Consider the following 24,321-nt stretch of genomic DNA (forward strand, 5'->3'; position numbering starts at 1 on the left):
TTACTACTATTATTTTCATGAAACTAGTACGGTGAAATTAAACTGAAGTCAGGGTCAGTGAGTTACTGTCCCCAAAAGAGCTAAACACAATCCTGCCTCATACGGCTCAAAACCTAAATGAAGAAAGGCTAAATGTCCTTCCAAAGGTCACTCTGCAGAAGAGCCACAGCCAGGGCAGGCTTTTGTCTCCACTCCTGCAGCAAAGCCACAAGAATGTGGCCTTTGCTGTCCTTTTTTTCTAGCTGCCAGACTGTTCCTTACTACCAATCTGGGCTAAACTCCTGCTGAGAACAACGGCAGCTTTACTGGAGGCGGGACAGCTGTCAGCACAGCTTGAGAAGCACAGATTTGCCTACACACCTGATAGATGCATGGCAGAAGGAACAAAATACCATAGGAACTGTTGGCCTGTGGATTTTTGAGTTACGCAACTGTTTCCACCCTGGATGGAAGCAGTTCTGCTGTATGCATCTAAAGAGGCCAGGAGGCAGAAATAACTGTCCTGACCCAGGGGATTTCCTCTCACAGCCTTTAAGGTGTCATTAAGACACCTACAGGGCTGACGCTCCTGGGCAGCACGGTACACTGCAGTGGCTGCAAGACAGTGCCACAGCTCAAAAATAAACACACTTACAGGCTCTGGAGGTGGGGGTGGAGGCGGCTCCTTGATCACCTGGAATAAACAAATAACAGAGGAATCTGAGACAATGGTAGGGTTCATCCATCTCAATACTATGTCCTCCCTGCTTTCTTGCCCATGTCACAAGTGAGTCATTCTGCTTCATTCCTCCCCATTCAATCCTCTCATTAGCCCCGCTGAAAATAAACTCAGATGAGATGAAAAATACCATATAATCACCAAGTTAGTGCAAAGACATTCTCTGAGAATCTACAGCTCCTCCGAATAAATTAAAGAAACTCCAACCAATAAAATGCAAAAAAACCCCTAACTCTTGTCTCTAAAGAGGACTGTAACAGCTTCTATACACATGAGTAAATCAATTCCACTGCACTTCCATGCAGCAGGTTTCAAAGCTGGTCTAAAGGAGGTCTTGATCCCTACAGAAACCTAAGTCACATCCATGAGCTTATTTAAAATTCTCATTCAACGTAAAAATCACGTAGGCCTTGAAACAATCAAAAACCCAGACCAGAGTAACTTCAACATGCACTTCAAGCAAATTGTTTGTGAATTGGGGCTTTACAATGTGACATCTTTTTAAGCAAGGTTAACCACCCACTCCAACACTTTAACTGTGCTTTGGCAGAGAATAGATGAAACCAAGTCAATACAATAAAAAACTGTACTTACCACTGTGCAGCAAAGGGGCCAAAACCACCACAGAAGAGCCAGAGCCAGCAGCAGAAAGAGAATCAGAAGAGCAATGAAAAGGATGGTCCCAGTCAGCTGCAAGCAAGATGATTATTTCTGAGTTACTGAGTTACTTCTCAAAGAGGCAGGAGTCCTGAAGTTACACATTTAAAGTCAGCTTTCCCTCCCTACGAGGTCTCAGGTAGATTGTGCAGTCAATCACAATTATCATTGGGATCACCTGAAGTCACAAAACCAGGGAAGCATCTCCTCTTTGCAGTGTGTATATGTATAATTTATGTACAAATTTATGGTATATGTTTATAGCCCACTAGATTCAAGAAGGTTAAATTTGTATACAACCCATTCTGGACAAGTCCCTATTACTGTCAGAATGGCATTTCAAACTACATGAACACAGATCCTCAGGTGTGCAGAGTAACCTTTGATTCCTAGAGATGCACAATATGCAAATGCTGATATTCAAAGAATGGGAATATTGGAGCTCAGACCTTATGGGTAACTGTTCACATGTCAGTACCACAGACCAGAGCACAGCTTGCTCAGTGCATCAGCTCACAAGCCTGCCTTGTGTAAATCTTGATGGATCCTTCGCACTTGGAGCATTTCATATTAGTGCATTCAGAAGGGATATTCCTTTTCTATTGCTCTGATGACTACAGGAATCACGTTTTCAGATACTGCTTTCTTCCTGAAGATCATACAGAGCACGTGGCTTTTGGAAAGCAAACATTTGTTTCACATGGGCAGTGGCATGCTGAGAATGTACTGGGTTCTGGAATGGTATTAACTTTACTTGGTGTTTCAGCTATTTTTTTTTTTTTTTTAATATATATTGGGAAAATTTGAGAAGAGATTCAAGTCACCAGCAACAGGGGTATCAGGGAACAGGAAAAACATAGCAGGAAACTAGAGGAAAGCCTGGGGCTAAGAGGATGTAAAAAGAGCTTGAAGAAAGGTCTGTCAATCAGGCTGAGGAAAGAGGAGTTGGCTGGAGAGGAAGCTGTAAGATTTTCAAAGGATAGGTGGGATAAAGGGAAAGAAGCTAAATCCCAAAAGTGAATTCTATATGATAAAGTCCATGAGATTCACCTTATTAAGTCTGAAACCACTTGCTGAATTTCCATGATACCAGAAACTGATGCTTAGCCCCTTCTCACAACAGGGATTCCTTCCAGCATTCTAAGTGCATTTGTTTTCCCCTCAGGCAATGAAAAGGCTGAGGAAGCAAAGTATCAGCTGGTAAGAGCCTTGCAAAGTCTGGGTATGATCCTGAATGACTTAGGTGGTACCTGGTTCTCTCTCAGGCCGGTTCCTAGCGCTGTCAGAATGACACTACTAATGTTCAATACTAATGTTCAATACTAACACAAGCACAGCTCCTACTCCATGCTTTTGGCAGGTAACCCAGTATCCCATATCTGTGTCACAGCATCACCACCACTACACTCTCTGTGGCTTTTTGTTATAGATGCAACAAACCAACCTGTTGTAGGAGATGCTGTTTGGCTCACCTTCATTTGGCCAGGGAGCAGCTGGATTGCTCCAACATGTGCCAGACTGCCTGCTCAAACAAGTCCTGTTAGAGGACACTGTGCCCAGCTGCAGTTCAGGGCTAAGCCCCCCTCTCTGGCCCTTCCAGAGCCCCATGTAGAACTAATGCATCTGGAAAGCAGATACTTGAAGAGAAATGAATTCCCAGTAAAGTCAGTTCGCTCAGAAAAGGGCGAGTAAAAATCACGCATAACTTTAAGAAATATTGCTGCACTCCTTATAAACAAATCCAAGCACAGGAGCAACGCAGTACCATTGCTACTATTACTCCAAACACACATTACCTCCTTGTTTTGTAGCCTTTGCTCCCAGCCATCGCTTTTCTCATGCTAACTCAAATATAAATTGCTGAGACATTTGCCAGCAGTAGCTCAGGAGCTGATGGCAGCAAGAAGTTAAAGAGTCTTCTTTTAATGATTTTAATGATACAAAGCACCATAGTGAAGCTGGACTTTGAAAAGAAAATAGCAGACTTCATGCAGCTGAACAGAAATAAGCACGGGGATCACACAGAGGCTTTCGGATCATAGTGAAGATACTTACTGTACAGAAAAGACAGAAGGACCAGCTGGGGAGGAGAGCTGAGCAGGCCAGCTGACTGCCACCCACAGAAAAGGAAACAGGAGAGGAAAGGAAATGGAGGGAGCCTCTAAAACGAGAAGAGTGAAATGCATGAAATTAAGACAAAGTTGGAAACTGAACTGCCAACCTCCCTGCTTATGGGACATAACCGGAGCGAGGCAGTATTTCTCTATCAGCTGCAAGTCAGGCTTCCTGCCTCCTTCAATTCAATCTGCAAGAGGCTGGTCAAAAACTGTCAAGACTGACACGACTGGAGATTGGATTCCTCTTTTTATCCTAAGGCTGCCAAAAGGAAAAGCTTCCTCCATCCATGCTCTGGCCTTTAGGAACCCCGGTTAGGGTTGAGACTTCAGTCTTAATCAGAAATAGATTACATATGGGTAACTAAATGCACCAGTTAACACCACTGCAGACTTGAAAGGTTTTATTGTACCTGAGATAAAAGAGTGGAATTAAGTGTGAAAGTATCAGTCTTCAGTATGGAAAATTTGTAAGAATGTTTTACCAAAATAGAAATAATCCCATAAAGAAACAAACATGTCTGTTATATTGTGCCCCTGCAACCCAGACTGATCCAGGATTCTGGTGTGATATTTCCTGCCTTCATTGCTGCAAACATCAGAAAATTAGATTTACAAGTTCCATTCGCCTCTATCTGCATTCCTGCCCTTCCGTTCTCCAGCTGTCAAAATGGCCAACAATGATTACAAACCAATATGACAGCATTTGGCATAGGCTATAAAAGTCCTTTTGACACTAATAACAATGATATAAACTGCTATCAGGTACTTCAGCCAGCTTGGTTTAGACCACAAGCACAAGGTCACATATTTAATTACTGTACTTGCTCACACCAACTATGGGCACTGCCTATTTTTACCCCAAGGCAAGGAAGACAACACTTCATCAGTTTCCTAATTTTGCTTATTTGGTTCTAAACATCAGATTTTGATAAAGGATCTAGGACTAGATCCTTCAGCTAGAAGAAACTTCTAGCTGTTTGTTGCTGACTCTCCACCTGATCTTTTCGACCACATGATGCAGGATAGACATCACTGTCCCTTCCCTCTGTGGCCTTGCCAGATATAAGTCCTACCAGTTGTACCTTTTACCCCAGATCCCATCGGGTACCCCAAGGCTCAACAGAGTGTTGCTCCCTGATGCTCCTTCAATCATTTTCTCACATATCCTTCTGTCAGGATCCTAGTTTTTTTGAGGATCTCTCTCCTGGGGTAAGAATGGGCAGGGTGCTTCTTATTCTCATCTTTTACTCAGAAAATCTATTAGATCTATCCATTATCAATAACAATTTGATCTTAGGTAGCCCTAGTTATTTTCCCAAGAGCTGCTGGGATCCAGTCAGTAGCAGTGAGGCAGAAGCTGCAGAGAGGTCATGCTCACTCAAGGAGGCTTTGCCTGAAGAACAACCATTTCCTTCCAAGATCTCATGGTTCCTCTGTCAAGCCCCATTGGAATTACTTACACAATGCGTGCTGGTGATGCTGACAGAGCTGGAGATGAACGTTAGCCCGTTGTTCATGCTGACTTGTAGGAAAACCACCCTAGAGCACAAAACAGATATGTTTATTTTTAGTGTCGTCTTTACACCCATCGTTACCTTTACTCTGTCTCTGTTTTAACCATGAGCATGCATGCACAGCACATCCACAGTTGAGTGAGGGCATCTTCATGGCCTCAGGCACTTACTTGCATTTGCCTTCCTGCTTGCCCAGGAGCCACCCTTTTCATGTTACCTTGGTTGAGCTGGGACAGATGCTCTTTATTTAAAAAAACCATCCCAGCTGGGGCAAAGGGCACTAGGACAGTGAGTCATAACAGATTGCCTCAGACAATAGCAATACTACAGTCAACAGCACAAGAAACTTTAAGACTTTTTATATATTTAAAGAAATCCTTCTGTCAATGAATCAAAATGTGTTCTTTTGTATCCAAGCAAATCCAGAACACCTGCACTGAGATCAAGAAGGGTAAAAACACTGAAATGCCAGTGAAATTCAAGAAGAATCTTCCCTATCCATTCTCCAGTATCAGAGTAAGGGTCCAAGGGAGGAAAAAAATTGAAGTAGTAATAAAAAAAAAAAAAAAAAAGACAAAACCCCACCAAATTAATTTCCTTCAGCAACAAATACAAAAGAGAAGGGAGGCATTCACATCTAGCCCCAGTACAGTATTTAATCACCCACAAGATCACCCAGGGAAAAGGTAGGGCATTGTGCCATGTCTCCCAGAAGTCTACAGGATTAAAAAGCCTGAAAAATATCAACACTAAACACAGAAGAGCAAAATATAGGAAGCAACATATACAATAGCAGCAAAGGAATTTAAATCAGGCAACACCTTTCCATCAAAATTAAAAGTCTGTCTTGAATTTAATTACCTTTTGGTCTGAAACAACAGGATATAGGAAAAGAGGAGGAATCACCATTCTGTGATTCCATGGTATGGGGCCATGGTTCAAGAGGACCTTTGGTTAAACAGTGCTGAAGACCCGATGTTAAATAGAGCTATGCTGGCTCATACTAGGGAAGGATTTGGCACAAAGGAGATGGCTGCAATATGACACACACACACAAATTTATCAGCTTGACACTTTGGGCAAAATCCTGAGCCCTTGGCTCAGTAATGACATCTTCAGCCAGAAGTCCACTCTCTTGACACAAAGCAATACTCACTGTCCAGCGTCTTCTATCACGGGGGCAGGGCAAAGTAAGTACGTATCATGAACAAAAGTCGGCTTTTCATCTGAAAGGGAATTAATAGAACTATCAGGGATGAAAAAAATAAATTGTTTCAAGCAGGCCACCCCCTTGAGAAGCACTGACACCAATGACAGCCGCAGATGAATTCAATATATTGGCAAGTGCCAATACTCCCCAGTAGTGTTGATCACAAAATCAAATACTAGAATAACCATTCATGTTGCTGCCAACACGATGCTATCAGGCTAGAGATACCACAGCTAAGAACTGGAAGGTTATCTGTGCTCCTGACAGCAGTGATCAGCCATTTGGAATTCAGCTTTGAGCAGTGTTCATCATATCTATCTGAAAATTACACGCAACCTCTACTCACACTGAATAGTCTGACCCCTCGAGTTACTCAGGGGCTCAAAAGTTTAGGGTTCAATTTTTGTCTATGCATGTCCAAAGACACACAGAAGAGAATCCAAGGCTGCACTGTCTGAACCCAAGAAAAGGGAAGGAGAGAGGTGGGGTGGAGCTGAAATGGAAAAATTATGGGGGAAAAGAAACCAAGCCCAAGAGATGGTTGGTCATTTACAGGAAACAGGCAGAGAGGGGTCATGACTGATGCTATCATGAGGATCTGCTCTGCACTAGCTGCTTCTCCTGGACCCAACCTCCCTTCTGTGGCAGCATCATCTGTGAACAGCCCACGTTTATAAAGGTTTGGTGCAGTCAGAGTCAAACAAGGGCACACATCTTCCCACCTCCTTGCACTCCACTGCTCCGTGATTCAGCAGTGTTAATCCTCTTGCTCTCAAAAGTCACACCTAGAAAGCCAAGTCCTATGAATACAGAGAGGAGGCCCAGCAGTAATGCTGCACTGCCACTCCACCAAAAGTGTGTAAGCTGAGCACAAGAGCAGGCACATCACTCCAGTGACTACAGCTTAGCTCTGAATGGCCAGCAAAGCAACTGTGCTGCCAGCCTGGAGAAACAGTGGTCCACAAGAGCCAAACCTAAGGGAATAAAGGGCTGATAAAGGCTGCCACCTTAATTATACTTTTGAGGCTTGTTTACTCTTTATCTAGGAAAAAAATTAACTCAAGCAACAACAGATATGAGTTGTTCCTTCATGCTTCCCCCCCTTCAAGCACACCTGAAGACAGAACTCATTTCCCTTCCCTGGCAGAGATGAGGGCATGGAAATCAGTAATATGTTTGGGGGGGGTTGGGGGGCAGCCAGCATAGATCAGCATCTCATCACAATATCTGCTGCAAACTTAACCCAAGGAAAACACAGCATGGAGTTGGAATGGAATCAGAGTAGTTTTCCTCCTTTGTATTTCCAGTCCCAGATCAGCACTCACTGTGTGAAGCCCAGCCAAGGTGCTAATGATTGGGGTCAGAGAAGTAAAAGCAAAAAAGTCTGTGTAACTGATAAACCACAAAAAACAAATTCTGGTTAAAGCCTATCTGTAAGTGGAATAAATGCAAGACCACCAGAGGTGACTGACTGCAGCATCAACAGACAACTGGGATGGGAAATGAAGGAGCAATTCATGTGTTCCCTCTTGTAAGTGAATTCACTGCTAGGGAAGCACCAATCTGGCCACAACAGCATATGAAAGCCTCTACTGTGCTCAGGCCACAAGGGTAGCATAAATGAAAAAGGAGCAGAGCTCCACTCCCCACACCAAGTTTCACTCTGCCAGACACACATGGCTTCTCAGGAATGAGAGAGCACTGCTGAGAAACTGGACACTCCATTATTTTTTTTGGCTGTTCATCTTTGCCTGGCTGCTGAGACAGCAGACAAAAGACCCTGTTCAGCACAGCAATGACAGGGAGTTTCCATGTTACACAGTCACTGTGATGGGACCAGCAACTGGTGTCAGAGAGGAGCAGAGTGTGCCTGGGAGGCGTGGCTTTATGGCAATTATCTCCTGAACTGGTGAATAAAAATTCTGAAAACACCACCAGGGGATCAAGATGGCAATATTTCTTTTTACTGGTGATAAGGGAATAGGAAGCAATTTTAAGTTTCCATCTTAAAACCTGATCCTCAGTCCTCTACTGCAGCATGCAGCACCATGTGCATCACTTCAACAGTGAAAAGGTCACTGTGCAGCAGCACACCCCGTGTAAGCGCTCACTCCACCATGCCCACAGGTCACCACATCGAATAAGGATGAATTTCAAGCTTCTTTTAAGTGCACACCTCTACCCCAGCTCCCTCTCACATCTGCTGCAAGGAGTCTCCCCTGAACAAGGATGAGGTGACACAGCCACAGGGGTCACTGCAATCCACCAGCTTGCAAACTTACTGATAGTAAGGCTGTCATTGAGCTTGAAGCTGCAGAGTACCTGGTCGATATTTCTTGCATGATAAAAGCCGTTGCCCCTTACCACAACTTGAAAGGATTCTGTAAGCAAAAATACAGAAGATTTACAATTTATTTATAAGAAATATCTCAAATACAGCATTTTTATTCAGAGTGGCCTGAATTAAAACAGTTGCTGTTCTCTGCCCTATGTCTGAAATAAAACATCCATACAGACGCTCCCTCTATTCAGAAGCAATGTCCAAGAGTGCTACAGCGGCATTAGCGCTTCAGTGTCTTCTCTTTGTCTCAAGTCAGCTCCCACAAGTTAAGACAGAACTGCAATGCCTTAAAGGTGCCACAGTAAAATTAAGTCTGACTTGACTGATGATATCTCATGGTTCCTCCATGACTTTTGGGACAGACACCTTTGCTAACCACCTGTACCAGTCCTTTCCCCTAATCTTCATGGCAGATGGCACTAAGCTTTCAGCAGAGCTCTGTTCAGGAAGATGCTGACAGACAGAACTCCCCTCCTAAACCTCCTGTGACTCGGAGAGAAAGCTTTGCCTCTGGTACAAACCCTGGGAAAAACCAGGGCTCCTGCCCATGCAATAACTGAGTCCATACACAGCCCCACTAAAATCTGCTCTGCCTAGGAATATCTAGAGATCCAGGCACCACCACTTTCTTTGTGCTCTTCCCTCAAATCCCTGCTCCAGCAGCTGAAACCACTAGTGGCACAAAGAGAGACCTGTCACAACTTCAGCTGCTTTAGTCCTGATAGGGAAGGCACCTGTGACTTTTGACATTATTGTGATAAGCAACCATGATTTGTTCATTCAAGCAGCAGAAGCCTCAGCAGGTTTGGGGTTTTTCCACAAACATTCCAATAGCCTTTTTACTGACAAAGCAGTTCTGCATTTGAGTAAAGCCAGTCCAGGAAGGGTGCAATTAGAAGTGAGATCCCAACTGCACATGCCCTCTACTACTAGCACCACTGATCGTGTTGCAGTGCACTGAGCTTACTCATAAGCCTAGAAAGTAACTCTGTTTATTGCTAGAGAGATCAGTAATGCCTGGCTGAGCATCTACAGAAGTAGGAATGTGCAGGAGAAGGGAAGGGATAGAGGCAAGTAGAGGCAGGACTGCTGAGTTCACGTGTATCATGAAAGCACCCAGTGTCACCATACCCCGTACAGTTAGAGACAGGAAAGGTCACTTGAGGAAGAAAAGTATTAAGAAATCTGGCTTTGTTTTCTCAGCTTCTCCCCAGCAAGCTTTTAAAGTTATTCCTTAGTAAGATACATAGTTAGCACTCCTCCTCAGAGCTCTAACAACACAACAGTTTGCTATTCTTCCCTCCCTTTTACTGTGAAGCCCAACACAGAGCCAATGTCCCTTTTCTGCTAGGGTGAGCCTGAATTGCCAAACTAGCCACAAGATGCACCAGGAAGGGAAGTGGCAAGGGAAACTTCCCTCTAGGACACAAAAAGCCATTTTGGCTTCTACACTACCTACAGAGATAACATCTTTAATGCAGGCAGGTGGGCAGACACGTTACAAATTTGTTCTGTCCACAGTCCATTTTTGAAACTCCCTTTTGATACCGCACAAGGCAGCCAGCTGACAGCTGAGATCGCTGGCACACAGTGAGGGAAAGCACAGAAGTTGCACTTTAATGCAAGAATTTCCTACTTTAATCAAATCCCCCACAGGGCTCTTACACCAGCCTCTGAGCAGCATTTGAGAGCAGCCCAGTCCAAGGGGTATAACAACACAACACAGGACCAATTAGTCCTCAAGCTCCACATTGAAAATTATGAATAAATTATATAGTACTCCACTATCAGCAAGTAAAACCATGAACAGGTCTACATGCATCATCATTTATACTTTAATGAACACAGTAAAAAGGAGAGCAAAACAACGTTGGTAGGATTGAGGGGAGCAGTACATGATTTTTAGCAGTATAGGATTTGGCTTTCAGCAACATTTAATACAAGGCATGGTCATGTTATTGGCAGGCTTTGGAGGAATTGTTATTGGATAATACTACATGAGGCCCAAAGGTGGCTGAAATAAATCAAAAGCTGAATGCACAAATCCAGCATCAGAATTTGGCCTCTTTTTAATGGGAAGGGTTATACATCCTGGTTCTCACCGGGGTTAATGAGCACTTCTCTAAACAAATGAAAATGTACTGTAGGGCAGATTCATCTGCTTCTTACTCCAGTAAGAATCTTGAGTTAGTCTTAGTCAGATTCATGCCTTGAGCCATTCCACATCTAACCCAGCTGCTGTACTGAGAATTATGAGCATCCCTTTTTTTGCCAGCAGAGCTGAGAGTCCTGACCAGCCCTGAGGGCAGCTGGGCCTCTGCCCACCCACCTGAACTACCTGCCTGGGACCACACACGGGCACACTTGCTTGGAACCAGCCCACTTCACAGCGGCTTGAACACCCAGCCAAGACGATAATTTTTCCCCACCTCAATTTTACATTTTAAAAGAAGCTTGCTAGAACAAAATTGCACTTAAATTTTTCTTCCCCTTCTCATGAATTAATGGCCTTAAAAGGCAGCAATCACAAAAGCTTAGCTGGGGGTTGTTTCTGCAGCTTTAAAAAGATGCCGCAAGTAAGAAACTTTCAACACAAGACATCAAAGGTAAAAGCTACATCCAGAAGTTTAATCTTGTCAGGACAATTTACCTCTCCCGCCATTCTTTTCACTGTGACTCCACTCTGCACAGTGAATTGTGAACAAGCGGTTGGGTAGTAACCTGTCCACCACCACAAGCTGAAAATATACCAGACTTGCTGGGAAATGTAAACAGCTGGCAGTGGGTTCGCTGTTGCTGCTCAGAAGCCTGCCTCCGCGGCTGCTCTGGAGCATTAACGCGTTCTCGTGACGCTCTGCTGAAATGGCTAATTCCATTTAATTTTGTGCCCTGGCTCTGGCTGCGTCCTTTTCTTCCTTAGTTACTGTCAGATCACAGATTGCAGCTTTTGACAAGACAGCGAAGGGAAAAAGGTCAGCACTGAAATAACCGGGCGGCGCTGGCAGCGAGATGGTAGGTTGAAGCTGGTGTGCACTGGCTGCGCTGTCGGCTCCGCTTCTCTGACTCTGATGAGGAGCTGACTGCTTGCATCCACACCTGGTAGTTGATGTGGCCAGTAGGATGCCACATCCAACAAAACCTTTCAATCACATCTGCGTACCATAAGCATAATCAAAGCAATGATGCTGTCAAACAGGATACGAGGCACCACTGATTCGGCACTGATAGCCTGTTTACAGGCTGCACATCTTGGTCACTTTAAATCAGAGGGAACAGGAAGGACCTAACTACACTGCTCCACATTGGGGACAATGAATCTGCAGGGTCAAAAAGCATTAAACATCAGATAGCTGTCACAATATGATGAGATCAATTTGTAGCTGGATTTGCCAGATAGCTTCGTCACGGAATGCCAGAGTCCCAACTGGAATTGTCAACGCATAGAAATTGTTCCATTAGCATTTTACTAAACCTCTGGCAAGTCAAAAATGAAGCCAAGATCACCAGCAATCACCAAAGCATCAGTAACACAAGAACACTTACAAGGAGTGGATCAGTCCCTGCTTTAAGCCCTGATCATAACTTGTTTCCACTGAGCCACACAAAATGCTCATGAACCATAGGAAATAGTAAAAATTATTAGCAATGCTAAATAAAGGCTTAAACCAATTATCACCTCCTCACTCAGATAAATTTCATTCAAAAAACATGGACAGACACACATTTCAAAGTAAGTATCTTTGCTTGTGATAATATATTGCACTCTCTCCAAAGGCCCATTATTTTTCAATCATAATTTTGATTTGAAAATTTCTATTATGTATTTAAACAAACAAGCAAACAAACATTCCTAACCTAAAAGAGGAAGAATGGTGAACTTCTGGAAAATGTTACCCATCAGCCAGTGGGTACACCCAGCATGCAAGTGTATATATATGTCGATGTAGGTTTCAGTGGCTATATATATTGACAAAATAATACAATATCAGTAAACTGTGTCAGTAATTATCTAAATTTAAAATGCATAAAAATTCTGACATGAATGAAAAAATAATGAAGGTTATGAAGTCCAGATGAAGCACATTAAAAAAGAAACCACACTACCTACAGAGTAATACTATAACTGTCCAGTGAACGGAACTCAAGATCTGGACTCACACTACCATGAAAAAAGTTGTTTAATCCCAGGAGATTCCTTCCAGGAGACAGTGGTGCACACAGCTCTACAGATGAACCTCCAGCAATGTTGAAGTAAGCAGGATAATAAAGGATAATAAATCTAAACACAAATGTAAATATTGGTAGCCTCACACTGTAAAACTTCTTGCAGGAGGTAATGTCAGCTGTGGCTTGTGGGATAATAATAAATGTTATTGCATGCCTGATTCTTAGTGCTAAAGACTTTAATACTTTAAATACAATGCTGTACAAACAGTGTACACCATGTGGAGCTGCAGCTTTGGCTTCCTCCCATTTTCAACTCTCTGCTGCTACAAGCAAACCTTCAAGCACGTGGAGACTGAGCAGCACAGCTTCACCACGTGCCAGCCCTTGCGTGATCAACACGGACAGAGAAAACCTCAAAATTTAAGTGAAAGAAGTGCTGGTAGCTTGCTGAATCAGCAGCACTACACAGAAACTGATTCTACCCAATTTATATTGGTCTTGTTTGAAAGATGAAAAGACAGTGGAAAATTCTACTGATCCAGGTAAAGTAACAACAGTGTTTGTTTGTTTTTCTATAAGGGCAAGCTATTCTTAAAGTGTACTTGAGGAATTTTAATCATGTTTGTCATAGACTTTTTACCTAACAAGCTCAGCAAAAAAATGAAGTTGTTTGAACACATTATCCTTCGGAAAAAAAAAAAAAAGAAAAAAGAAATTTTACTCTTTTTGCTGAAATATATTAATTTTGTTGTAAGGAATTTTTTTCTTGATAACTTATTTTCTCAAATACTCCATAAAAATATTTTCAACATTCAGTTTTGAAAAGCATTGTTTCAAATTCAACTTTCTGATATTTTTAACAATGTCCCAAACAATTTCAAGAATACTACTGAAACCCCTCCTATTGGAACACTCACTTTTTTATGTAGCTAAAGGCATTTTTGTTGAACAGGACTGCTTGTAATAAGCTTTGCACAAAAAACTGTCAGGTATACAATAACTATGCAAAAATAGGAAAGTATCATTATGAAATAAAAAGCCTTAAATGCCAAAACATTAAAACTGTCTTTTTCTTATCAACTCCACAATATTTTTGAAAGTAAAATCATTGCTTTAAATTTTATGCAGATGAGATTTTACATCTAGTCCACAATAATATACTTCAGAATAATTCAAGAGACACAAGGATGCTTCATGTCAAATTGAAATATTCATGGTAAAATCATATTGTGATTGACATGTGGAAATGAAGAGTGAACTATTTTTCTTCTGTGATACTAAATTTTTCCTGAGTTTCATATTTTATCTGTTTTCAGGGTCAGCCTTCATGCATCATTGCCATTTTTAATGTGCTCCTTTTTACAGTGTACAAGGAAATCAACACAAGACACTAGCACTAGAGCTAAATAACCATGCTGAAAACTGTACCTTCCAGCAAACTTATGGTGTCACTCTTACTCTGCTGCAATAGCCTCTAAAGTAGAAAAAAAAACAGCAAGAGAATTGCTAACACAAACCGGAACAAATTCAAGTTAAATATACTACACACAAAAGGCATGAAATTATCAACAAGTCCTCTGGGTATCCTTCATGTTTACCATAAAGAATAATGGTTCTTTCAAATAAATAAAACATCAGCATTTTGGGAAACACAAGAGATAACTTGGCCTCTGCAGCAAATTATATTTGGTTCAATAAACCTTAAATTTCTGTAAATGTTTTGCAAATTCTTGTTCTAACTGCCAACAAGTCCTAGCAGATCCCAGGAATGCAGTCGTCCCAGAAATTTGTGAGATATTGCCTTCAGACCCTAAAACCCCTCTGTCAGTCTGGTTTTGCATTACGTTTCTTGTCTCTCTCTCAGATTTTTTAAAAAGTGGTATCCTCAGTTAGCTGAGTGTTGCCTCTGCCAGCTCTCCAAGCTGGTACTCAGCCACAGCAGCTCCGTGTCTATTGCCAGAATGTTTTTCTCAAGCTGAGAAGGAACATGTAGGGCTTTAGCCATGGCCTGAGAGGATGCTCTAACACATCCACAGGCTTCAGCCCCAGTAGCACATTAGGTAGTTACTGACATTTCATCAGTGTCATTCATCTGCCTTTAACACACTGTTCTTGTGGAAACTCACCTCCTGCACAAACACTGGATGGTTCAGCCGCTAGGATCTCAATGCAAGACTTCTTCAGAATCTAAAAGATTTAGATAAAGGCATTTTTTGGTAACCATTTTCATCTATGCTTTATTAATGCAGGAAGGGGCACCCTTTACTGTGTTTCAGAATATCCAACTTACGGAATCAATGGTTCCTCTTAGGGCATAAAAGCCTCCCTTAACTGGAAAAACATGATCGATGCTGTCAGCAATCGTTGACAGCTGCAAAGAAAGACAATCATAAATCATGAGGAAAACAAAATTACAGTGAACAAAACCAGGCCCTTTCATACTTGCTAAAAGACATCACAGTGACATGAAATGATTTATGCCTCAAGTAATTAAATAAATGCCTTCATCTGAGGCTGTTATTTGTGCAGGAGTATAACACAAAAACACAAGAGAAAACAAACAAGTTACCTGAGTTTCATTGAAATCTTTCACTCCGACACAATAAACAATAGCTCCAAAGTTTCTGGCTCTGTTGGCCTAAAAAACCCAAGAACTGCCATTAAATGCAAAGCCATAGAATCAGTGGAGTCAGCAGTAAATGTGTACAGGTTTGACGTAAATTAGTCTGGAGAAGGATAAAAGTGACTTACCTCTTGCTCTGCATAATAAAACTGAGCGTCTTGCAACTCTCCGTCCGTCAGGGCAATAATCACACTGGCAGTCCGAACTCCTACATGGAGGACAGTTAACAACAGATTGCATACACATGACACAGGATTCAGCAACGCAAAAAAAGTCCAGAGTGAGGCAATCCTTTTTGCTGACAAATAAATACAAACCCGTAAGGCCAGACTCTCGGCCTGATCTGTGCGGGTTTGGTGATACCCCAGCTGAAGGCCAGATGCAAGGCATGCAACGAGCCAAAACCTGGGCACCCTCACGTCACCAGCACCACTGGAGGGGCAGTGCTGCTCTAATAAGGGCCTCACACCGACTTTTCTGTTCTGAATGAAATAGAGCAGCTACCAAGATTACAGACAGAGCTTTCACGTGGGGAACTGACAAAATGGGCTCGCAGAGAAGGAGAGGTTTCCTCTCTTCTCTTGACAAACTCGTCTCTACATAAGCTTTGTCCAGAGACTGTGGTAAGAGATACCTCTGCAAAAGGAGCTTTCCTGCCATCCTACCTTTCCCTCCCGCAGGCTTTGAAAGAGCAACCCCACTGAACATGGCATGAAGTGGGCTTCTACAGGGAGGTCAGTCCCACAGTTCTCAAGCAACAAGAACTTCCAATGAAATTCATAGGAATTCTGAGCACGTGAAAACCTTACGATCAGGTTCGTTAGAAAAAAATCATGTTTTGTGATACAACACTTCATATCTCATCTAAACTTAAGTGAAAAGGCTGCACAGACTGCAGAGATTTATGTATGTAATACAATACAGACTACTATGCCACCTAGAAAAATGCAACCTCTTAACAAAATTAAACTAAATTAACATGCAAACTATGGTTCAACCAACCATTCTGAGTCCATAGCTCTTAAGCAAAGTAACAAATACACATACATGTTACTTTCAGACAAATATTTGTTATTTTTTCAAAATAATCTGTTACACTTTCAAGTGTCTTCCTACATACTGTCTGAAATTACAGACTGATTAGTTCTGACAGGTTTCTTATGCCACGCAGTCCTTCCCATGTCATGTCAGACACAGACATAAATCTTAAAAAAATGACCTGTAACTTGGGGGGGAAAATAGCTTGGATTCCCTTTTTTTTTTTTTTTTTTTCCCCCATGCCTAGCACCCTTGAAAAATGCTGAAAAAACCTGGAGATGTTATTTTGTGTTCTTTTCAATGCCTGTTTCTTCCCTGGCTTCTAAGTCCAGATCTCATCTACTCTTTTTCCTTCCTAATTCAATTTACAGAATACTTGATTAGTCCTTAGCTATATGCTACAAAGTAAACTTGTTTTTAGTTGGATACTTCAGGGCTCCTGATTTTAAGGGCAGAAATGCTGCAACACTGTGCAGAGCTGCTGCTCCTACACAGCCTATTTCTATAAAAAAGGCACCAGCCTGTTTCTCCATCTTCCAAAGAGACCATTAGCCCACACCAGGTATGAACTGGGCAAGTATTGTTAACTAACTAGGTCTTCTTCCGGCACAGACAAAACCCACAAATATACTTTCCTCTCAAAATTTAGTGAAAATGCACATTTTAGCAACTTGGAATCTGAACACAAGTCATTCACACTGATGCAAAACTCTCACTCACACCCACGCTAATGAGAACAAATACGAGAGACCACCAAGCACAGAGGACTGAGTGCATCAGGATGGAAAGGACCAGGAAAACGCGGGTACTCCTGACTCCTGGGTACAAGATGCTCTGGCTGCTGTGGTTTGGACTGCTTTCTGCAATGGTCAGATCTGGGATCATACTGGTCCTCTCTGATCTCAATAAACCATGAATCACGCATTTAGAAGTAGGGCTGTAGTCAAAATGGAATGTGGTATTGCATAACACCACTGCTTCTCCAATACTTCTTTCAGCGGGTTTACTGCAGGTCATAAAAAGAACTATAATCCCTGTCTTGTCAATGCAGATATACAGCATGAACGTACACAACACATACCTCCATAGGTTTCATGGTAAATCTGCTCATTTGCCTGCAATGAAGTGTAGAACATGGTTAGCTCTTAAGTATACCAGCAGGAAGTATGCAAAGTTTATATGTGTAAAACAAAGGAAGTAGGTACTGTGATGGGTACCCTTTTAAATCCTTCATGCATGAACGTGTCTCCTCCAGGCAATTCTTCCTTAAGAATGTCGAGCCCTCGTCTTATGGCTTCCCTTTGGATTGAAAAAAACCAAACAAAAATAAATAAAAAAATAATCCCAGGAGAACATTTTATTAGAAGTTTCTTTTTTTTCTTTTGTTGAGATATTCCTGTACCACAGCTAGATTATGCGGCCTGTCAATCAATTGCACAGAGTGCATACACATCAGCTGGAACACTGGTTGAACCAAGATTTTTTTTCAAATTCCACAACTTATCAGCCAAACACCCAAGGGGGCACAAAACCAGACACAGAGCATTAGGGTAAACATACTTTAAAGATGGAACTCCCTCATTCTCACATATACTTAGTCAGGATAAGATTGAATTAAAGTCAATGTCAGATATTAAACTTTAACAAAACAGAGTTTTCTCTGTTTCAGAGTTTGTTCTGTTGTTAAACAGAACAAAACAGAGTTTCAAAGCTTATGACCCTGTCACAAAAATGGGACAAATTAAAACTCTGTATTGAATCAGTCATCAGGACAGTCTGGATTAGGATTTTTCCATTTTAAAGACAGAAGCCAAAAGATAAGAGAATAGGATGGGAATGGGGAGAATTTCCTGTCCTAGACCAGGGACTCAACCTTCCTGGGGAATAGATTATTCCTGGAAACAGAAGCACTTGCATGTCATGACCCCTGTTGCATAGCTTCTCACTCTGCAAATACCTGTTAACCAAGAGGATTGTTCAGGGACATAAATAATTGATTACTGACAACAAAAAGATCATTGATCCTGACAAGGATTTTCATTATATTAATGGAACACAAGGCACAAATACTCAACAGATAAGATGCAGGCAGTTCAAACATCAGCTCCAGAGGCCATGGGGCAGCCTTTCTTCAAGAAAATAGTGAGAACCTTTCTAAACTCCATTTTGCAACTGCGTATTTTAGGTGACACAATCACAAATAGATAGAATACAGGAGGCTGTATGGGATGAAGGTTAAAATCAGGAGCTTGGATTGGGTCCTTAGGGATCCAAACCCAAAAAGCACATTTTTACCATTTGAAGTATAAAACGAGCTAAAAAGGCACACAGTGATCCACAAAGAGAACAGGATTTTAGGACAGGGAATGCTTTAATACTAAGTTCAACAAATTGACAGAGAGTTCCTGTGTATTTTCCACCTTGCAAAGAGAAAATTCACCCAGAGAAAAGTAAGCAAATTTTAGCTCTGACACCAAGATACATGATGGAGACCTGAAACAAAACTCAGGGGAGCCAGCAGAAATGGAAGAGCCCTGCAGGGTATTTGGCTTAGGAGGAGTGCCTGGTGTTCCTTCTTCTCCAGAGTTCCCATTATTTTACAAGGTGCCCTGTACTATTGAGCCCTCTCACACCAACAGAAGCATCAGCACAAGTAAGGGCTTCAAGCTGAAATGAAAGAAAATACTTAGAAACACCTTAATGACAGGGATTTGTATGTGCAAGGAAAATTAAATTTAAAAAGTAAAATTTTTGGGGGGGGAGTGGGAATTTTTTGTGTTGTGGTTGTTTTCAGTGGTGGTTTTTATTAATTTGTTTTTTAAAGAAAGAGAATTTGGTTGTGAAGTTGGCAAGCAGAATTTTGCTCCATTTTTTTTCTTACAAAGACTGTCACTTGGCTTTGCAAGCCATCCCTGGCATGGGTGCTGTTTCCAGGCAGTCCAGGAGAGGGGAGCCACAGCCGGGTGAGGTCCTGCTCAGCACTGGGGACAAGCAGCTGCTGATGTAAAGGGCTTTGAGTCCCTCCCAAGGGCACTGGGAATCTCTCAAACACTCCTGTGCTCACCAGTCCAAGGTCTGAGATCTCTTCCACAAAAACTGTCCTTATTTGGGTAGCTGGGGATAGCACGTATGGACCTGGATCCTCAACTGGAAATGCAGTTTCTCCCTGAAATACCACAGTGAAGAACAGACCGCCCAGTGCTGCCTTCCTGTCACAAAGCTGGAAGGAAAATTGAAGTGGGACACCCAAAGGTCTTCTAAGCCCTTCCCCAGCTGGGAATGGAGGAGAGGATTTCAGCTGGTGTCACACCAAGGACAGAGAGACCTCCAAGCTCTGGGTGTGGGGCTACTCACTGTTTGAGAGAAGGGACAGAGGGTATTTCTGGAGGAATGCCGTGGGAGGTACTTGCCTGTTCTCTGTTAGTTTCATGATCGTAGTGCCTCGTGAAGAGAAAACAATGAAGGACATCCGCAACATTGGACTGAAAGAGAAGAACAGATCCATGTCACACTCGTTACTTCAGCAGAAATTCATTTGCTAATAAGCACTGAATAATAATAATAAAAAAAATATGTACAGGAAATTAAAGTATTATTTTAAAAAAATTTACCTTATAAACTTCTCAGCTAGGCTTTCCACAAAGGAGTAAATCTCAGTCCAATGATTTTTGACACTTCCAGATCTGCATACAAAACATAACTGATTATATTAAGCTTTCTTTGCAGTGAAATTCCTTGTTCCACTTGGAATTTTAAGCCTGACCTACACCAGAGATGGTTAGGGACACAAATTACATAGAGTTGTGTTGAAAGCTGCAATAAGAACCAGGATGACAAAACCCACTGACTCAAAGACAAGCAGTAAGAGGTCTGAAATGGTTTACTATAAAATTTTGAAACAAACTCAGTAACCCTTCCATTTGCTTTTGTTCCTTTTATAGCATAAAATATAAATATCTTCTTATACTTTAATTAATTTTATTTGATTTTGTTAAATTATCTGCTATCAGATTATTTCCTTTCTAGAGCACAGCTCTGCCCTTGCACTACACAGAAAGTCTTGACTGATCTTCTATTCTCCCAGAATGCGTGGGAGAATGTTTCCACGAATTACTTTCTGTTTCAAAAGAGAAAGCTTTTGAAATAATTCTGAAGGGAAAGGCAGTACTCTTGCCTAATTTGCTGGACTAATGTTCCGGGCAGTCAAGCCCTGGCTCCATTATGGGTTTCTTGTGAAAACTTGGACAACTTGGTTATGTGCAGAAGACTTACACATCCATGCTGCCACTTCCATTATATAAAACTACATTACTGGCACTCCCTGGCTTTTTTTCTGCCAAGTCTTAGCAGGGACAGCCACAGTCTGATGGGACTGAGACCTCAAACAGAGCCTTGCACACAGCAACCCTACAGTAAATTATAGATTTCTACCATGTTGATCTATACCATACGCTTCCAAGACATTAAAAAGGCTACAAAGCATGAAAGGCAATGGTCTTAATCCCTGGGACTGTGGTGTTTATGAGAGAATGACCCATTTGCTCTTCTTGCTTGTTGAACTCATCTATCAGTTGTCTTAGGCAGATAAAATGAAAGACAAATGAAACAAAGGCACATACACAAAATCACAGAGACTTAGATGCAAAAAAAGTTCTGAAATTCAACTACTATAAAGCAGTAGGATTCCTCTAACTGCTGTTAGGCATTTTTCTGTTTAAAAATTAGAAAACAATTACATTTTACAATTCTCAGTTCTGCTGTGGGCTTTCCAAATGATCTTATGCCAGTCACTCCTGCCCTTGTATGTCAGACACAGAAGCCCAGGTGTGCAGCGCAGGATGGCACTGCCTGCCCTGCAGCAGGGCTGGTGGAATGGAGAAGGGCAGAGATAGAGGGACAAGGACCAAAGGAGTCTCCTGAAGTACATATGCTAGAATAAACTGGCTTGTGTAACCCTGTGCTTTCATGCTGCTCTTCTGGACAACTGGTGATTCATTCACAGAACAAACTGGTTATCAAAGAATGAAGAAACTTCCAGGCAACAAAACACTGGGGACTTCTCAAACCAGGGCTCTGGATCCTCTGCAGTCCCCAGTTTATATGTGCTACACAACAATGTGTTTATCATTTCTGAAGAGCATCAATGAAAGGCGCTGTCACTATTACCGAATTAACCACATCAACACCTATAGTTCTCTAGGATTTTTATGGAAGTGTCAGATTAAATCTCTAAACATGAAGTCAAAGATTTCCTTGAATCCATCCAAGATGCACCTATAGCTTCCAAATTTTTTTTAAATTCTTTCCCCCTCTGAAGCTGACACTTTCAATTTCATTCTGAGCTTGCCATCTGACTTAAATGCAGCTCCTGAAATTTTCAGTGAAGTCAATTCCCCCCACAGAATAACCACAGTTTCTTACTTGAAAATGACTGACCTATTTTACATGAGGTATCAAATTTCTACTGCCAGCTGCAGAGGCACTGATGCAATCCAGAAAAAAGTAGCAGCGAATTTTCTTTTGAACTCCAACAAACCAACAATTCCAGTGCCTTCATAGGATTGTCAGAATTACTTCTTTTTTCTCCATTCTCTCTCTTTTTTTATTATTTTTTTTTTAATTTTTATTTTTGAAAAGGGTACGGCCGGCAAGAGAATTGACTGTAATAAATCAATAGGTGCCAATTACTGAAAAGCTGGATTAGTCCTCACAGGAAGTGTTCTGTGCTCTCAGAGTGCCCAGCTCTACATCACAAAGCTACAGCCCTGCAGAGCAAAGTTACTTCAGCACAGCAGTAGGTGTCCTTGACCCCTAAGAGGAATTCTGCACCCACATGGTGTTTACCAGCTGGGAAGTGTCAGAAGCACCCCAATCTATCAACAGGGAAAAGTCAAGGCCAGACAAAAATACCAGCAAGAAAATGATAGTTTCAAAATCCCAGAGGGAGTACCAGTGAAGTGGTCAGCATTTAATCACTTTCCACACAAGCCCAGGTGTCATCTCCCACTGCAAATGGTGCCAAAATGCCACCAATGCCAGTCAGGTCAAACCCCTCAGGAACATGAGTGAGAGTGGCCTGGCTTATAGAAGAATCTGATTTCCCCTCCCTCTCACCCGAGCTTCCCTCTAAATATCCCTTTTTGTAAAGGACTTTTACTTGCCATTTCCTCTGTGTGTGTGTGTGTATAAATACATACGTGTATATATATATATATATATATATATATATATATATATACACACACACACTTTGGAGGCTTTGTGGGTTTGGCCTGATAGTTTTGTCTCTTGCCCCAGAGGCCTGACCTCATACCATCAGCAATGGCAGTTTTAAAGGCAGATTAAACAAAAAATTATGACAAGTTTGCTAAATTACACACGAAGTTGTTAAATGTCATCAAATATGAGTTCCTCTACTGGCAGACAGAACTGCCCCACACTATTGAAAATCTTGAGCTATTTCACTGCCTTTGGAATCTTCCACATTGCAGAATCACTGTTACTATCAGCACAACTTGTTGCCCTCTGTGGCTGGATCAGACTAGGAGAGTAAATGAAGCACATCAAAGACCAGCACTGTGCAGTAAATTACCGGGCTGCAACACGCACTCATCATCATCTGGGACAAGCCGTGGGGAAGTGACACCCACAGGGCATCTTACGTATCCTGCGATGGAGGTTTGTACCAATAGGTCCACCTCAGCAGCACTGTGGCTGTCTGCAAAAAGCAGAAAGCCTGTGCTGCAGCCACATCCATCTTGCAGGCTCACCCCTTTGCAATCTCCTGCTTTCAGCCATCAGCGACCTGGTTCAGCCCCTCCCATCAATCACAGGCTGCCACCACCCTGCCTGGCCCTGGTTCTCCCCCCTGCACCTTCCCTGCTGAAGAAGCCCAGGCAGCCTAATGCTCTCTGCAAAGGAGTGGGGCATCCCCGGACCTCTGTGGATAGTGACCCACAGCTTGTGTACCTTTCTGAGTCAAGCGGGATGGTCAGGCTTCAGCCCTCTGAGGTGACATAATTCGCATGGTGAAGGAAAGTACACAACAATAAACAGCTGCTGTGGGCAGCTGGAATGTTCCAGAAAACATCTCAGAGCCTGCTTCTGCTGCTGCTTTCACTGGGGTAAACCTGGAGGGGCCACAGAAGTAGCAGAATTTCCCCAGGTTTGTACCTATGCAACTGGGACCAGAATTCAGCCCAAGTGAAGTTAAAAAAAACAAACTCACGGAAGCCATTTGCCTTGAGCATGCTCCCTGCTCCATGAGCTCTGTTCCCATTACACACAAGACAAAAAGTCAGCAAACCACAACACAGGAAAGAATGTCCTCTCGGCCACATCAGGACTGGGCTCGGAGGAGCAGCTGCTGCTGCAGCTCCTGCTGCTGCTGTTTTCCTTAATTTTATATTGCTACTGCTTGATGGGAGGGGAAAAGAGATCAGGGAGTATTTCTGGGGGTGGAAGGAAGTGATGTGATTCCAAGGCTTGATTCCACTCCTGCCAACTTTGGAGTGATTCCTTCTGGTTTAGCAGAGCTCTGTATCAGCATAAAAACCCAGAGCGTGTTAGAATCGTGCCCACCCAATCTGAAGTATTTCACTGATATTGGCGAAGACAAAGAGCAAGATGGGTTGGAAACTTTGTCTTCTTTCCTAGCAGGCTCCCAGCCAGTGGAAGCTGGAGAAATGAAGCAGCACAACCCTGGCATAAGGGTGCCACTCTCAGCCCAGTCACTTCAGCAGGGAAATGGCAGGAGGACCAGTTGTGTCTGTCCTAGAGCACATGTGCTTCACACCTATGCTGAATTCACTGTCAGGAGCCCATATGGATCAACCCAGTGCAATACACAGGAGTCACGTCACTTTGCAGTGAAAGCTAAAACCCCAACACTACCCAAACAGTAAATATTTTTATTACCATATGTACACAGAGAAGG

General features: G+C 42.4%; 1 protein-coding gene across 6 annotated transcripts in view; it reads right to left on the bottom strand.

The window, feature by feature from the left end:
• The window catches only part of ANTXRL (ANTXR like), a 59,679-nt gene that overhangs the window by 26,636 nt on the left and 8,722 nt on the right, over window positions 1–24,321 (bottom strand). For all 6 annotated transcript variants that reach the window (XM_058421577.1, XM_040071583.2, XM_040071582.2 and 3 more), the window contains 13 exons: window positions 19,997–20,068; window positions 19,796–19,867; window positions 17,603–17,684; window positions 17,467–17,500; window positions 15,476–15,555; window positions 15,294–15,362; window positions 15,015–15,095; window positions 14,851–14,911; window positions 8,499–8,597; window positions 6,163–6,232; window positions 4,953–5,031; window positions 1,313–1,408; window positions 635–673 (listed from right to left, as the gene is read on the bottom strand). In XM_058421577.1, coding sequence (XP_058277560.1) covers window positions 635–673; window positions 1,313–1,408; window positions 4,953–5,031; window positions 6,163–6,232; window positions 8,499–8,597; window positions 14,851–14,911; window positions 15,015–15,095; window positions 15,294–15,362; window positions 15,476–15,555; window positions 17,467–17,500; window positions 17,603–17,684; window positions 19,796–19,867; window positions 19,997–20,068 — 934 coding nt within the window. The remainder of the gene's footprint in view (window positions 1–634; window positions 674–1,312; window positions 1,409–4,952; window positions 5,032–6,162; window positions 6,233–8,498; window positions 8,598–14,850; window positions 14,912–15,014; window positions 15,096–15,293; window positions 15,363–15,475; window positions 15,556–17,466; window positions 17,501–17,602; window positions 17,685–19,795; window positions 19,868–19,996; window positions 20,069–24,321) is intronic.

The sequence above is a fragment of the Hirundo rustica genome, chromosome 8 (genome assembly GCF_015227805.2).
Source record: "Hirundo rustica isolate bHirRus1 chromosome 8, bHirRus1.pri.v3, whole genome shotgun sequence".
Classification (NCBI taxonomy): domain Eukaryota; kingdom Metazoa; phylum Chordata; class Aves; order Passeriformes; family Hirundinidae; genus Hirundo; species Hirundo rustica.